This window comes from Sprattus sprattus, assembly GCF_963457725.1.
Source record: "Sprattus sprattus genome assembly, chromosome: 1".
NCBI lineage: Eukaryota > Metazoa > Chordata > Actinopteri > Clupeiformes > Clupeidae > Sprattus > Sprattus sprattus.
Genome location: NC_137920.1, coordinates 67,179,624 through 67,196,121, shown reverse-complemented (window position 1 = coordinate 67,196,121; position 16,498 = coordinate 67,179,624). Strand labels below are relative to the sequence as shown.

The 16,498-nt window shown below is 41.8% G+C and overlaps 2 protein-coding genes across 3 annotated transcripts; both read left to right on the top strand.

The window, feature by feature from the left end:
- Positions 1-277: 277 nt before the first annotated feature.
- On the top strand, positions 278-2,459 carry selenow1 (selenoprotein W, 1). The gene is made up of 6 exons (XM_080860486.1): positions 278-666; positions 1,133-1,157; positions 1,260-1,313; positions 1,463-1,537; positions 1,735-1,828; positions 2,123-2,459. The coding sequence occupies exons 1-5, from the start codon at positions 476-478 to the stop codon at positions 1,810-1,812; spliced, it is 423 nt and encodes a 140-aa protein (XP_080716612.1). The 5' UTR covers positions 278-475; the 3' UTR covers positions 1,813-1,828; positions 2,123-2,459.
- Positions 2,460-3,369: 910 nt separating this feature from the next.
- akap10 (A kinase (PRKA) anchor protein 10) lies at positions 3,370-15,904 on the top strand (the record flags this gene model as incomplete). 2 transcript variants are annotated; one of them, XM_080851630.1, is made up of 15 exons in its annotated part: positions 3,370-3,528; positions 5,547-5,594; positions 6,246-6,431; positions 8,135-8,707; positions 9,985-10,083; positions 10,345-10,429; positions 10,527-10,650; positions 10,903-11,039; positions 11,232-11,376; positions 11,578-11,748; positions 12,139-12,245; positions 12,643-12,725; positions 13,206-13,258; positions 13,470-13,565; positions 14,659-15,904. In XM_080851630.1, the coding sequence occupies 15 exons, from the start codon at positions 3,507-3,509 to the stop codon at positions 14,662-14,664; spliced, it is 1,935 nt and encodes a 644-aa protein (XP_080707756.1). The 2 variants fall into 2 exon arrangements, with proteins under 2 accessions (XP_080707756.1, XP_080707755.1); XM_080851629.1 differs by lacking the exons at positions 3,370-3,528; positions 14,659-15,904 and having other exon boundaries at positions 5,516-5,594; positions 13,470-13,589.
- Positions 15,905-16,498: the final 594 nt, after the last annotated feature.

The window sequence follows — 16,498 nt, the reverse complement described above, 5'->3', positions numbered from 1 at the left end:
CTTTAATTGACCTTCACCTGAACAGAATTCCTTTACAGCGGTCTTAATTATGTCTCAAAACTACTGGAATCTCTTTTTTTGTACAGGAGTTGTGTTACGCAAAATAGGCACTCTTTAAATAGGCTAAGCTGCATTCGTTGAATTCTCATAGACATAAGCGGCCCCCAAGACGTTACACCCAGAGCCATAGAGAATGGCTCTGGTTACACCCCACACAAGGATGGCAAACACACGCATGCGTAGGTTTGCATGATTACCTAACGAGTAATTCACGATTATGCATTCATAGAGTTTATTATACAAATGGGATGGGACAAATCTAAAGTTATCATTTACACAACACTTACGAGTAAATGTTGTCAAAAACTGCTACACTGCATAATCGACGCAAATTCCTTCATACGGTGCTTATCTAAGGTTTGCTTCCGTTGATCATGTTTACCTAACCACGACTTCCTGGTTTGATTTTTCCATAATGTCTCGACTATTGCTCCGCCTTGCAGGGTTACCAACAATTAAGGCAATACTACCCGCTCGTTTACCGAGTGTATATTCATTACCCAGTAGTTCACTACCAATTTATAACCACTTCAAGTGTCCGCTAGTTACTCATCTCAGAGCCAGTTCGACCTTCATCATGGGTGTGAAAGTTCATGTCATTTATTGGTACGTAAGACTGTTTGTTTGTGCAATTCGACTCATTAGCACAGCGTATCTCGTGAATAGAATTGTCTGAATTAACGTAAAATGTAAGTGTGGCAGCCGGTTTCATTCTAATTTCCTAATATGTTAGCACAATTGCATAAGGTATTTTAAATGTAGCCTACTGTGCGTGTCTCGATTAGCTTGTCTAAGCTTTTGTTGTTTACAAAATGTTGAATAATATTGAATGAAACAAAGACCCAATTCGAGCCAAATAGAGTGTTGGCGCTGGGAGTGTGATTGTTCCACACACGATTGACATTTCATTTGGATCTGCATGCGCCATGTTTTGTTATTTAGCTAACTCATGTAAGCAAGCTCCACAGTATTCTCAAATCCACAGTTGTAGAATGACGTATATTTGTACCATTGGTTTGTTAGTAGTAAATATGTTTTGTGGTCACTAACGATGCTGTTTCTTTACTTTTAGTGGTGGATGAGGGTACAGACCCAAAGTAAGTCATGTTCCAAAATAACGATGCTCATCATTTATTTGAACTTTTGTATTCATTAGATGAGAATATATACACCCCTGTTAACATTACATTTTTTCACAGTTCACCAAAATCAAGACTTTGCTTGAGGATGAATTTCCGGGCGATCTTGATATAGTAAGTTCACTAGAATTTCCAACACGCCTTTCCGAGGAATGTTTTAGCTTATTCCTAGTGCATGATTTCACTTTGGGGGGAAAGGTAAAACGCACTGGACTTTTTCCTAAACTGTAAATGGATGGACTTATGTTTTTTAAATGTCGCAGACTGGTGAAAGCACTCCTACAACATCTGGTTGGTTTGAGGTAGAGGTGGGGGGAAAGTTGGTGCACTCCAAGAAGGTATGTCGTTTGTTTTGCATTTCATGAGTTCTGTACATTTTTGACTGTTCAAAATATGCTACATTTGTCCCGCCCCAAATTGGCAGTGATGCATGATACTGGTATTTAGTTTGTAAGAACACAGGTTGTGTAAGATGCTTATGAAACTCTTTAAACACTTATGAAACATTAAACTGACATTCATACCTCTGTTTTAGAATGGGGAAGGGTTTGTGGATGATGACAAGAAGATGGCTAAAGTTGTAAGCGCCATTGAGAAGTGTCTGGGGAAATGAGTGTATGCTGACAGAGGTAAGGAACCTTTAATAGAAATTATATGTTGCTACCTTTGTATGTCCTCTTTTTGCGCTTGCTGTGCATTTCTGTCACTCTCCCCTTTATAGCATGTTGTCAGCTTGACTGGCGTTGTTACTGTCGGGCTTACTCTGAATAGGTCTCCTTAATTTTCTCTAGCTTGATACATACTTGTAAGTAACTTTGGATAAAAACATGAATCAAATGAATAACTCTTAATGCTTCCTTTGTATAATAGATATATTTTCACTGTGGTTTGTTTTATTTCCTTTTCTGTATTCTTCCCCACAGTTTGACCTCCTCTGCTGTTCTTCCTCCTGTGGATTGCGAATGATGGTGTTGCCTGAAGTGTCTATGGCACGGGTAGCACTTGATGATCTAGACTCTTCCTTGGAGATGGCCAGCAGTGTGTGTGTGTGTGAAACTCCTACAGTTACGCTACTTATAGGGAATTCATGAAAGCTTTTTTTTTTTTTTATTGAAATTGAAGGGCATTGTAAAATGGGATATTTAACTGATAAATTGTTAAAGGTACCATCCAAAAAAAACTCAAATAAGCTGTTTTGGAATACTTGATGATCAAATGTTCAATATACCATCTGAAAAAATAAAAACCACTGTTTTGAAATGCTTGGTGTGAATATTTTCGTTCCATCAGAGACAACTTATATATTTGGAGCCAGGGGAAAACATTTCTCCAGCAGAGATCTGGATTTAATTTGATTGTACATTTAAAACAAATGTCATATTGCCTTAAATAAACATTTGGAAATTGTAATGGTTTGTATATGTATAGAAATGTGGCTATGGTTAAACAGATTGGAAACTTGTCATGTCATGAGAAATTCCAAATGTATAGGATGATTGGAAAGGTACGATTGTTATCTTGTCTTAGACTAAGCCACGTATACATGTATTCCTTTGTTATCAAGGGAAAGTAAGGGTGTGACCACTTTTCTTAAATGCCAGTGTGGTCATCATGACTCAGCCGAACCGTTATGAACCGTTGAAACTTTCTAAAAGATTAGTTTATTAAGCTTCATCAGATTTGTAAATGGTACTCCGCACAAGGCCTGCCATGTAAGCAAATCACTTAGGGGATTGTCACAGTCGTTTATGCTAGAGACATGTTTATACAGTACCACACCCATTTCGATTTGTCACTTGTCTCCTGGCTTTGCATATGCGTCTTGGTTTGTCACTGTCAATTTCCCCAAAGCCATAACATAACCTCTCAAATGCTGTTAATGAGATATTTGGGGCATTTATCGGTTCTTTGATCACATCTATGATGTGGCACTTAATGAATTTCGCGATGTAGTAGGCCTAGGCCATCAGTGAATAGGGTGCTGACAGTGCCGCTACAGATTATAGTCTTTGAATGCGAGTCAAAAGATTTCCGCCAGAGTAAAATCATCTTTGTTTCTACTGCCCTCCTCTGTTTAGAACGAAACATTGAAGTTTCCCACAATGCTGCCGCAGCATTCCGGAAGTGAGACGTTTATTGACAATATGCTCCAATATGGCGACCGGTCCAACTGAGAAGAGAGGGAGGAAAATTGGCATTTGACTGCTTCTGCACGCAGTTTAAAACTATTGTTATGAATGAGGGGACACGTGATTTCACGGGATGCTGTCACTGAGCTGAGAACATATTCACAGCGTGATTATAACCATGTCGTTTTTTAAACGGAAAGGTAAGGAAGTAGCCAGCTAACGTTAGCTATATTCGCCGTCAAGCTAACGAGCTAACGTTATCTGTTTAGCAGCTAGGGTAAAGATATGCTACCCGACCCGAATCCAACAGTACCTGACAGTGAATGTCGAAACAGGGTCCGGCACGGTTGGCCGTTATTCTGATAATGCCTTTGTAACTAGATGTTTGTATTTCATTACAACAATGTACTTTTTACCCCGGGTGTAAGCAGCATGTGCAATTGTTGAGGCTAATCAGGCTGCACTGTCACTTTGGATATCTCAAATGAAAAGGCATCTAAGGAAATTGAATGTGTTTGGACTCCCTGTGCTGGTTAATGTAATTTTCTTTCATGTTGCCTTGGTACATCATTATCGCAAAGGCATCCTCTATAATACCGTCTGTCGCCTTTGTGAGACTGTGGATCAAGACTGAAAGTCTAGGGGACATGAGATGGCAGTTCCGTCTAGGCACAAATTTGACAGATTGGCAGGTTTCACGCCTGTATGGTAGCTGTAGATATAAGTCATATCTAAAGTGAAACGTCCTGGGCAAACATGAAAAAGCAGAAGAGAGCCACAAAGGTGAATCTGAATCGAGTGGTAACAGTGTGCCTTCGCTGTCCTTCGGATTAGCTAAGGTTCATATTACATTTTATGGAGGCAAATCCTCTGAAAGGCATCGAAACCTTAAATAAAATATGCAAAATTCGTCATAGTGATTTACAATCAAACGGTTAATCTTTTTGCAAAGCTAATACGTTTATTGTAAGTCTTAAAGGTGCATTAAATAGGTTTCCTGTCTAAACAATTATGTCATTTTGAAGTGTAGAATGATTTTCTGTATTCCAGTGCACCCTGACCACCTTACTAACTTGCTAACTAAACGTGCGTTTTTGCCATGATTTATGTGTTCTGACATGAAGGGCGATGCTATCAGGCTATCAAAACAGGCAAGAAAGAGGCATGTAGTGCATGACAATGTTGAGAGAAATTCTGGTATTATAAAGCTTTGTCATTATTGTAGATTTGGAGCCAAGTTAACTATATTTATCTGACAACACAAACTACAAACAGCACATTCAAATATGGGCAAATTATTCTGTACTGTTAACTGTAGTAACAAACATACAATTGCTTAATCTTCATTTGTGCATTGACTATCCATCGTTGAGCACTCAATAATATTAGTAAATTCAGCACACGTTCTCAGCACCTTTTTGTTCAAGCTCAGTAATGTCACAGTTAAAGTTAGGTGCAGGCTTGATGGTAATATCTTGACCTTGCAGCTTTTGCCATCCACGCTGCATGGCTTTTTGTGTCCGAAGGTTATTCGCGAATATGAATAAGTTGAACGAACAGAATTCATGGTGTGAAATGTTCTGTTGTCCTGACCATTTTTACAAGAGCGACATGGTTTTCTATTTCATGCAAGGTATAATGTCTTGAATAACTAATCCTGTGACGCGAAAAGCTTTCTTGACAATTGATCCCTTACAAAGCAGCACTGCAAAGGGCAACCTCGGTGCAAGTGTTCCAGTTCTTCTTGGAATATAAGACTCCAGGAGCACATGAGTGGATTTTCCTCATTTGGAGTTTTGCCTCTACAAACTTTTTAAATATCCTTTGAGTTCTTACCTCTGGGAGTGGTGTTGGAGTGTAAGGGCCTGCAAATGCCTGTATCATGTTAGAGTGACCTGCCTCTCCAGAAAGGGAACACATTTACAGATCGCTTTAACTTTATATCATCCATTCTGGCAAAGAGGAAGCTGTTTATATTGCATCATTTTTGCTTCACACGGGCACAAGGACACGTTCTTATGTTTGCCTCTGAAGTATGATTTGATACACATGTAAAGGTTTTTGTTTTGTATGTGCATGTTTATGTCAGTTTGGCTTACATGTGTTTTGTTTTACATGCTTGGTGTCTTGTGAAATGAGTTGTTTTCAAACGCTCCAGGGCCAAAAAAAAACTGCATATGCACATAGATGATTAATTTCTTGTTTGTTTTACCTGCAGCAAAAGCAAAGGATCTCGAGAAACCTGCCGAAGTTAGAGCAAGTCGAGGTAACTGCTGAGCTTACGTGTGAGAGTGTTCTGCTTTTAAATGGTCATGATCGATGCATAGTACATTCACTGTCCTCCTGCTTTGTGTCAGGGGCAGCTTTCAAGCTGATCTACACTTTAACATGGATGAATGGGTTTTAGTATTTAGGCAAACCCTGCTAGCCCAGCTTATCTACTGGTCTGTATTGAAAGGAAGGTCGGGTGGTGGTGTTACTGGCAGGGGAGTGAGAGGATATTAAGACTATTTTTAGACAAATGTGTTTTGATTTGGGTGTATTGGATTTGATTTTGGTCAAAATTGTATTACAGAACCGCTCATTATAGTTTAAATGTCCCTTTCATTTTAGCTTGTAATGCAAATAGAACATGTCTTCTGTAGGAGTTAAAGCCAGGAACACATGCATAGGAAAATCCTTGACAAAATATCTTGACACAAATGCTTGATTATACTCATTTTAATCATCCGTTCTCTTTATTCAGTCTAAATCGCTTTCTCTTTTTCGCCCTTTCTCATTCTCTTTCTCTCACGCTCTCTCCCTCTGTCTGTCTCCCTCCCCCTGTCTCTCTCTGTCTCTCTCTCTCTCTCTCCCCCCCTCTCTCTCTCTCTCTCTCTCTCTCTCTCTCTCTTTCTCTCGTTCTCTCTCTCCTCAGGTCCAGGATCCCCACACTCTCCGTCAGTGAGCCCTCGTAATCAGCATGCTATCCTTGAGGCAGCCGGCCCAAGTCATGTGGCCATCAATGCCATCTCCGCCAACATGGACTCTTTCGCCCGGGGCCGCACTGCTATCCTCAAGAAGCAGCCAACCCACATGGAAGCTGCGCACTTTGGGGACCTCGGTGCGATTCCTTTTACCTTATCTCACAGCACTACCAAGAACTGCTGAGCTGGTGCATCTGCTAAAGCTAGGGTTACTTCTGAAACTTGCAGTGAATTATCTTTGGTGTATGATCTTTCATACAAGTTGGCCCTTCTTTATGATTGGTCTATGTGCTGTTTGATAGAGAATCTTTCTTCCATTCTGAAATGGAAACTGTTTGGTCATCTATGGAGAATATGTAACATAGTTTGTGATTATGTGGCGTGTTTCTCTAGCGCATAAAAGAGTGTATGTCTGCTCCAAATCAGGTAAAGCAGAAAATAGGTTTAAGTCCAGTTTAATAATGTGATAAATTATGTCAAGCTTAGTGACGAGTTTGACACTTTCCCTGCCCCATACCTGTAAGGACTGTTCATTTTGATGATACAGATTTTGTTCAACCTTAGCTTCTGTGGCCCTCTACACACACTTCCTTTGTTTTTTAATTACATGTCCTTGGCCTAAGACTCACATGCTAATTGTAGCCTAAACACATAGCTATCTCAAGCACAGGCATAAACTAAACTGCCAATCTGAGAGGAGGTGAAGGAATAGATTGCTGTTCTCACACAGGATAAGGCTTGAAGTACTGGCTATAGAACAGGCCCAGATAAATTAGTTTCTGGTCAAAATATAGTTTATACCTACAAAAATAATGTTAGCCTTTACATCAACTTTGGTTTTTAATGCTCATAATGATGTGTAATGCTAATTGATAGTCTATCGTGACCGTGTGGTGGGTTGTGTCATGAAATATCCTACCTAGCACAGTTGGGGAAAATGTTGGCAGAATTAGGCCATTGGCACTGTAACTGGTGTGTATCCATGTCTCCTGCTGTATTTGGTCTCCTGCTGTTTTTGGTGTAGTCCCAGGCCGCCAGTTGGTACTGTAGGCCTAATAGTGACGGGCAGGGCTTAAGACTCAGATGTACTTACCTGTGTTGTGAACTAGAACGTGGTGTTGAATACCTCAACGACTTGCGTGAACTGGAGGCCTGTAAACAATAGTATCAGTTACTGTGGTAACCAGAACCAGTGGTGCAGTGCAGAGGTGAGGGAATGCTGCAGGGCCACTGTGACCTAAGAGGTTTGTCATCCAGACAAGCTCCTCCTGTTGGATCACTAATCCCAGTGTCTATAGGCCCACACCCTGCTTGTGATACCGGGCTGAATGGTACAGACATTGTGGCCTGTGCCTCTGGCGGCTTCCACTGCTCCTTTTGTAGACACTGACCTCTGGCTGTGGTTTGCTGCTGTAATGCGATGCTGGGTCTCCAACGAGTGGCTTCGCTTTTCTCTAGCCTTTGTGACGACCTTTGGCTGGGTCTATTGTTATGGTCGTGTTTGTATTTGGGTTTGTGGAAGGTCTGCTGGGGTGATGCCAAAACAGCTTGAATGTGAGACCACAGTTGACTTCATCTGAATGCTGTTTAAATAATGAAAGTGGAACTTCAGAATAGGCTTGGGTTACATTTTACACAGGGTATACAGGACGAGAAGATTGTGGTCAAAAGATGTTGTTAACTGATTACATTTAACAACGTTTTAAATCTTCCATGACACACCTATGAAACAGATTTGCCTTGCACTTTAGCTTATGGTGTATGATGCAGTTAATATTTTAATATGAAATAATTATATTGGCCTCTAATATAGCTGAATGAATTCCTTGTGTTTATGCAGGACGTTCCAGTGTGAACTACCAGGGCCAGGAGACTCGTTCACGACTGTCAAAAACCGTGGACCAGATTGTTCGAGACACCATGGCGGTGCCATACTACATCCAGTTCATGGAGGCGCGCTCGGCCGACTACCTAGTACGCTTCTGGCTAGAGGCCGAGAGCTTCCGCTCCACCAGTTGGTCCCGGGTCCGAGCGCACAGCCTCAACTCCGTCAAGCACAGCACCCTGGCTGAGCCCACGTCCGGCCTGAACTCCCCGGGCTCGCCTGACTCTCCCACCGGCGTCCGCCGAATCCTCGGGGACACCGATGTCGATCTCCCAGACCCCTTTTCCTCACAGCCCCCTTCACGACCCCTGACCCCTAGCCCACAGGACCCTAACTCCACATGCGGCCCTGGCGCCCTCCTGCACCGGAACTCCGTCAGCTCGGACGGTGGTCAGAGGCCCGGCACGCCCCAGCAGCATCACTCCAGAGCGGACACCCCGACCCGGCAGCTCTCCTCCCGCACAGGGACCCCGCTCAAGGTCCCGACCACCAATGCACTGAGAGACCTGTCTGACAAGCTCATGAAGAGTAAGTCAGAATCTATGTTTAGGAGCATGGGTAGGCTTTGGTATCAGAGGAAAGTCACGGGACACAGAGGAGCTGTGTGTTCAGGGCGTGTCGTGTGTCATTGTCTGTGATACCATTTGCTCTTTTTTTAGATTATTAAAGCCATGGTGGTGCTTGCAAAGAAGTTCTAGAAATAAAAGAGAAATGTTTCTGTACATGTCAGTCCTGATGGTGTGATATCACAGTGTCAGGGACTAATGGAGAAAAGGGAAGAACCTAGGGTTCCACGTAGAGGAAAGTCACTGTTAAGTAAAGAGAGATATGGTGTTTGTTTTGACTCGCCCTTATCATCACTTTGGTGTTAGAAAAGTTTATAACTGGCACATCAGAGATGATATGTGGCTACTACAACTGATAAGCTCTAACAGCTTAGCAGCCTGCCTCCACGGTCATGAGCAAGGCCTTCATTGTTGAGGTAAGTGGTTGAGCCTGGGGCTTTTGAGGCCTTTGAGAACTCACTGGAGCTTAATGACATCATATCAGTTCAGCAGGGGCCGTCAAGTCTGATCTGCCTGCAGGTCAGAGTGGAGCTGGAACAGCGCTGCTGTAAAACCCTGTTAGTTAGTGTGTGTGTTTGCGCTCAGCTGGGCTGCTGTAAAACTCAGTTAGTAAGTGTGTGTTTGCGTTGTGCTGGGCTGCTGTAGTCAGCACTGCAGTGGCCTTTTACGGTCACCAGCAACTAAGACAAGCGGTTTGATCTTTCTATGTCATTAAAAGTGTAACACACCAGTGATAGAAAAAAAAAGATCACATATCAACACCTTAAGATTCACATTTTTTTTCAAAGCTCTTGATATGTCTTTAACAGCATTTATGCGCAGGATAATATGGATTAGTTAAAGATTTATGTAAATATATAAGCATGCCTTATATGTCAGGTCTTCACATGACTGTTACAGGTTAGCTGCTGAAGACAACAATATCGATATCTGCGTATTGCAACATTCGTTTGGGCCAGTGACATGGAACGTGTCACCCACTTTTTTTAAGAATAGTTAATGGAATGAATTTGATGAATGAATTTGAACATTTTGTACCTTCACGCTGAAGGTCAGCTTCAGAGGTCAGGTCTTGTGTGGATGTATGGTGCAGAACCTTTCGGAAAATGTTGTTATGAAAATGGCATTGTAATGAATACTGTGTCTGGTTTATGAAAAATGACTGATCAAAATGATGCATAAGACTTCAATCTTTAGGATCTTTTTCATTCTTAAAATGATATTCCCTGACCTTTCCAGGTATAGAGAGAGATGCAGTGAACATCTTCACCAAGTACGTCTCTCCTGATGCTGCTAGGCCCATTCCCATCACAGAACAGATCAGAAATGACATTGTTGGTAAGGCATCTGCTTTATTCTCAGTTCTCGTCTTTTTTCCCTTTTGACACTGACTTAGTGTTTAAAATCCAGTGTACAGATTTCTTTACTTGATACTGTTTGATATATTTCGACTGCATGAGTCTCTCTCACACACACACACATACACACACACACATACACACATAGACAAACGTTACCATGCATTCATGTCGAAGTTCGAGTGTTCACAGTTTGTTAAATCAGCCTTGTCCATACTTTTGCCTTTCTTATCTCCTGTAGCAAAAATCTGTGGGGAAGATGGTCAGGTGGACCCAAACTGCTTTGTTATTGCACAGTCTGTAGTCTTCATCATCATGGAACAACAGTGAGTGTCTTGTCTGAGTCTTAATCCTTTAGATTCCAGCTAATTTTTTCTTATAATTTTTGTGTGGCTAACATTGCCTTTTGTGTATCCATTGCAGGCACTTTATTGAATTCTTGCGCAGTCATCATTTCTGTAAATACCAGATTGAGGTGCTGACCAGTGGATCTGTGTTCCTGGCGGACATCCTGTTCAGCGAGTCCGCCCTCTTCTACTTCTCCGAGGTAAGACCAGAGGAATCGTCAGACAAAGGGGGTTCTGTTACAGATGTAGCTGACCTCCAATAACGATTTCTCAGTCATACCTTTGCTTTTTCACCCTCATCTAAATAAGACCACTGTGTAGGTTTCTTCTCTCTGTATCGTTTCTCGTAGACAGATAGATAGATCTAAGCCTTGCTATATAAAAGATGTGGAGATAATGAGAAAGTAAGATCTGGAAAAAGTAAACGCTCCTGTTTCCCCTTGTGTCGACAGTACATGGAGAAGGAGGAAGCTGTCAACGTGTTGCAATTCTGGCTGGCTGCAGACAACTTTCAGGATCAGCTTGCTGCTAAAAAAGGCCAGTATGACGGTCAGGAGGCCCAGAATGACGCCATGATCCTGTATGACAAGTAAGCTTATTTTTCTTTTTTAATGGGTGCACGTTACATACAGACAGTGGGGATGAATCAAGTAATGGAATATTTCCTTGTCATCTTTTATGGCATATGTTGTGTTTAAATATTATTGTTGCCCAGCCCCAACCTACCTTTGAAACTAATCGGACCACCTGAGTTTCCTCACTGATGTCTCGCTCTCTGCAGGTATTTTTCTCTCCAAGCCACCAACTCTTTGGGGTTCGATGACTCCGTACGAATGGAGATTGAGTCCAACATCTGCCGAGAGGGCGGCCCCCTCCCTGACTGTTTCACTACTCCCCTGAGACAGGCCTGGACCACCATGGAGAAGGTAGGGCCTCAGAATCCACCAAGGCAGTCTGCAGATTTAAAACAGTTTTCATAGTTTGTTATTAGGTCAAGAAAAAGATACAGCTGTATTTTGTATAAAACAAAATGGGAGAGGGAGATACATGGTGTAGGTAGATGTTGCTTTCTGTTTTAGTTTCAAGTCCTTTGTCATCTAATGTTAGTTTTTTTTTCTCAACTCCAGGTCTTCCTGCCAGGCTTCTTGTCTAGTAACCTTTACTACAAGTATTTGAGTGACCTTATCAATTCGGTGCGGGCGGATGAGTTTGTCGGGGGAAACAGCAGTGCCCCTGGAAACAGCATGCACTCAGACAGCGACCGAAGCACAAATGCCTCGGAGGGGTCACAAGCCCAGGTAACTGCCCCACCCCACCCACCCCCCCTGTCATGGCCCCTGTTCTCCTATTCGCTGACCTTGAGTCAGTGACATTTGATTTGCCTGCTCCATGTGACCCTTTAGCTCGGTTGAGCGGGAAAATCCACCTGTGTAAATGTTAGCGGAAGAGCCTGCTTCGCAGGAGGCAGACAGGGCACAAGTAGGGGAGAGCAAATCAACACGGTGTTGAATTACAGATGACTGTCCCTGTTTGTATTAGTTTACATGGGAAATGCAGAAATGGCTGTTGGATGGACACCATTGTGACAAGGGGACCCCTCATGTCTTCCCCATAGCTGTTCCCTCAGATAACTCCTGGTGTGTAGGTATATCTAGTCCTCATGAATTACGTGTTATCTCTCGCAACAGGGAACCAAAAGAGCAGCAATTAAGATTCTGAAGAACTTCGATGAGGCAATTACAGTCGACATTGCAAGTCTGGACCCAGAGTCTCTGTACCAGCGACCCTATGCTGGGTGAGTAGTATTTCTTTTTCCTTGATATCCCTCCATTCATAATTCTTTACTTCCCTCCTCAATATCAATATACAGTCTATAGGTCTACAAACAGTGTATGTTTAAAACAATAAACACATAATTTAGGCATGTTATTTCCCACTGACATTTACAAAATGCTAGAATGTTCTGTATGATTAGTTTTCACTGTGCTGTGTGATACTGTAACTGTACTGTAATTTAACACCTCATGATGATGCCGTGACACACATACGCGCACATGCACACACACAGAAGGGCTAATGCCCTAGATTCACATAAAAGGCAGAATGTCTGAGAGAGTTTAAGTAGCCTCAGGCACTGGAAGCATGAGATGTTCCACAAGCATTAAGAGATGTCATCTTGCCCCTCTTTGTAGAAGAATGACGTTTGGAAAGGTGAACGAGCTTGGGCAATTCATAAGAGAGGCTGAACCGGAACCTGATGTGAAGAAATCTAAGGGTGAGATAAAGACTCTCTTTCTTATACACACACACACCCACACACACACACACACACACATACACACACACAAACAAATGCTTTCATGCCCTCTCCTTTGTAGATAGAACCATGTAGATGTAAGATGGCACATGCAGTGAAGCCCTCCTAAATAGAGAACGAAAAAGTGTGTCTTACCTGGAAAGGAGTTTGTTAGCCCATTGTGTCCTCTCCTCTGAATAACAGGACCTTGACTCTTAAACACTCAGAAAGTGGCCCCTCTCTTGTCAGTGAGGTAGCAGTTCAAAGCTGTGAAGCTCTGCTTTTGGCCAGGAATGCACTCACGCCTGACTTTCTGAAGGGATGATTGTGTTGGCTGTAGCTAAAAGAAAGCTGTGTAGTTCTTGGTAAAAGGAAGGCTGTCGGAATAACATACTTTTCAGTACACTCTCTCCTCCTCTATTTTTTATTTCTTTCTCTTTGTATTTTGTTCTCTCACAGGTTCAATGTTTTCTCAAGCAATGAAGAAATGGGTGCAAGGAAACTCAGACGAGGTGGGTCATTCTATCAATTTTACTCCTGCTGCTGTCTGTTAAATGTTTCATTTGCTGCTATCAAAAGTGGGAATCAGGCCAATATGCATGAGAATAGCATGTATGTAATCCAGCATGAACAACAAATGTGTGTCTTTGGTGGTAATTCAGAGGAGCTGAATGGGTGGTGGTTTCCTTCATGGCGGTGTCTTGTAATTGTTGGTAATTATAGGCGCAAGAGGAGATGGCCTGGCAGATAGCAAAGATGATTGTGAACGATGTCAGGCACCAGACCCACCACGACAGCCCTGGAGTCAAATCCACAAAGGTACAACAGGGATGTGTTATTTGACTGCACCTGAACTACACAAATCACACAGCTCAATCAGCCAAGGGATTTTGGTGCAGAAAAAGAGAATGAAATCTGTTGTGAAGGTGGAATCGGTCAATAATCCATATTTATTTCAAATCTTTGGCCTGTCTGCATAGCTTATGGTAAAGAGCTACACGTATTACAAGAATTCTATTACAAGCATTCCAATGTTGAAAGCCAGAATAGTGATGTTTGTGGAGCTCTGGAGCGATGGTGATTAATGCTATAGCAACAGTGATTTAATTACCTAAAGGCACTACATTTTTGCAATAATTAAATATGTGAATTAATAATTTTTTTTTTTGTCTGGTGACATGGTCACCTGTGCATTCAAAATGAACAACATGGCCACTGTCATTTTAACTGCAATTTCTTTTAGAATGCCCGCAGCAAATTCAATGTCTTTACATTACAACAAACCCTCGCAAGATCCTGGAGGGGACTGACTTACTCAAAAAAGTCACTAATTCTAGCTTTGGGTTGCTGATAAGAGAGTTTTTCATTACAGTTCACTTCATGTGGATGGCCTGGCTAAGTGTGATAAGCAGGTGTACACACTCAAATTCAGAAAAAGATAGGTTGAGCAGCAATGTTCCTCACTTGGTGTGTCGCAACCCAAAATTGGGTCATGGAATTTTTCTGAATGGGTTGTGGAGTGTCATTGTTCCTTAAGACTTTTGTAGAATATCTAGAAACAGTAGATTTTGTTTGGAAATTCAACAATCCCTCCAGTGGCATCCCTGTAACCTTTGAAAGAGGCCCCATGTATTACGGTTATTTGAATTCTATACAATTTGGGTTTCAACTTAATGATCATGAGAAGTTGTGGTTTCCAAGGCCAGACTAGTTGAAAAACACTAAAGCTAAAGGACTTGTGGTCGGGTTAGTGTCAGGGATTACTTACTGTCATCCAAGTGCACTGAGGCCTTGGATGCCATTGCATGACTATATTTAGAATATTTTATCTGGAAGGAAGCATATTTTGCTGTGAAGCCTGATTCTTCCGTGTGCGTCAATTTGTTAACAAACTGTTTGCTTCTCTATGCAGCTATGACCCTTGTGCCCTGAAGAACCAAAGTTGCTGTCCTTCCCTTGCCCCCTCGCTGTAGCCTGGAGCTGAGTGGAGATGGAGTGACAAGATGGACCTGCACACTCCACGCGACTCTTAGAACAACATTCTTTATGAAGATCAATCAAGGCATTCCATGACTTCCTGCATTTGGCTGCGCTCTTTTGGAAGGAGGTTGTGTGGATGGAAGGGAGCATGTTTCTATGTATGTTTGTGATTACAACAACAACAACAGCAACAAAAAATAAAGGAATCATCCGCCTTCTCCATATCAAGCACTAGAAGGACTTTTCAAGTACACGAAGACAAAGGCAGCACGCAGCCAAGTGAGTAAACAAAGACGGTGCACAACAGCGTCAGACATTACTAAACAAAGGCCCGAGGCGAGCGTGCCAGGAGGAAACTTGTAGGCTGCAGAACTTCAAAAAGCCTCGGTGTTGATATTCTGCTGTTACCATGCCAACCGGAAAGGAAAGGCACAGGGGAGGTGAAGGAGGATTCCAGTCGTAGTGATAAAGACCAGATTATTCACCACCTTTTACTCTCCCTCTCCCATCCGCTCTTTCTCTCCATCGTTCATTCCCTTTTAAATAAATCATCTTTGAAGTCGTGATGCATTTTTTTAATGAAAGAGTTACACTTTGTGAATAGGCTCCATGGGCAGATTTATTTACAACTGTAATTCTTTGTTATCCTGGAGTAATATTTTCTTTGTTGTACTGGTCCTAGAAGTGAAGTCATTTCCTCTTGTGTACGGTTCAGGGGAGCGTTAGTCTCTGTAAAACTGGAACTGATCTTCAGGTTTGGCAGAAGATCTGCCTGCTATTTGTAGCAACTTCCTGTCACCTTCTCACTGATATATAAAAATCATACAAAATTCATGAAACCGGTTCAACTCCAGTGGACTGAAGTTCTAGTTGCAATGTAAAACTCCAGGCTGTGTGCTATTATGATGTAGATTTCTGGTTTATCCCATGTATTACTGTTAGTTCTTTTATGGTGGTTGTTCTTTTTTTTGTTTTGTTTTTTGTATGATATGAAAAACCAATGTCAAAAGCAAGTTTCATTGATGACTGTTCATTTACAAAGTGTACTCAGTGAATATAATGTTAAGATTACGTTAGACCTCATTGAGATGTGGAAAAGAACCAGAAAAAGACTTTTGGTACTATGTACCTGTAATATGTTTTCTGACGTATATATATGTGTACCTAATCTATAATATATTTAAATTGTGTCTGATTTAAATACATATATTATTGAAATGCTGCATCTTGTCGTTATTTGAAGTTGTATTGTGTAAAGATATAAGAAGCTTAAAGAGTTGTTAACTATTTAACCAAACACATTAAAACTAAGTAAATACATTTTAATCTTCCTAGAGATGGTTACATTCTTAAATGCAAATGTACATCTGCAGTCAGATGGTCAAGGTACCACTTCAGTGAACTGTTCCGTGAAGCGGCCAGATGATGGCGCTCGGATCCCCGTCGTGTCTGAGGAGTCGGCTCATGTTGAAAGTCAGGCCGCTTGGATCAAACTGTAAATGTATGATAAAGTAGGCGCCTTTATGACTTGCTGAAACACCTTTTCACTAAAATATTTATTTTCCTCACACGAAGACAATTATCAATTTGACGACCATAGGCTATGCAAGGCCGTGTTAAGAAGCTATCAACATCAAATTTGTAGAAAAACAGTTCAATTGAGAAGAACAATGAGCGCAGGTAGTCCTGTGAGGTGAGCATTGAAAACGTCCCACATGAGGAGGTGACGCCCACTCCAGCGCGCGACGCTAGCCGTGTACAGTAAACTTGAC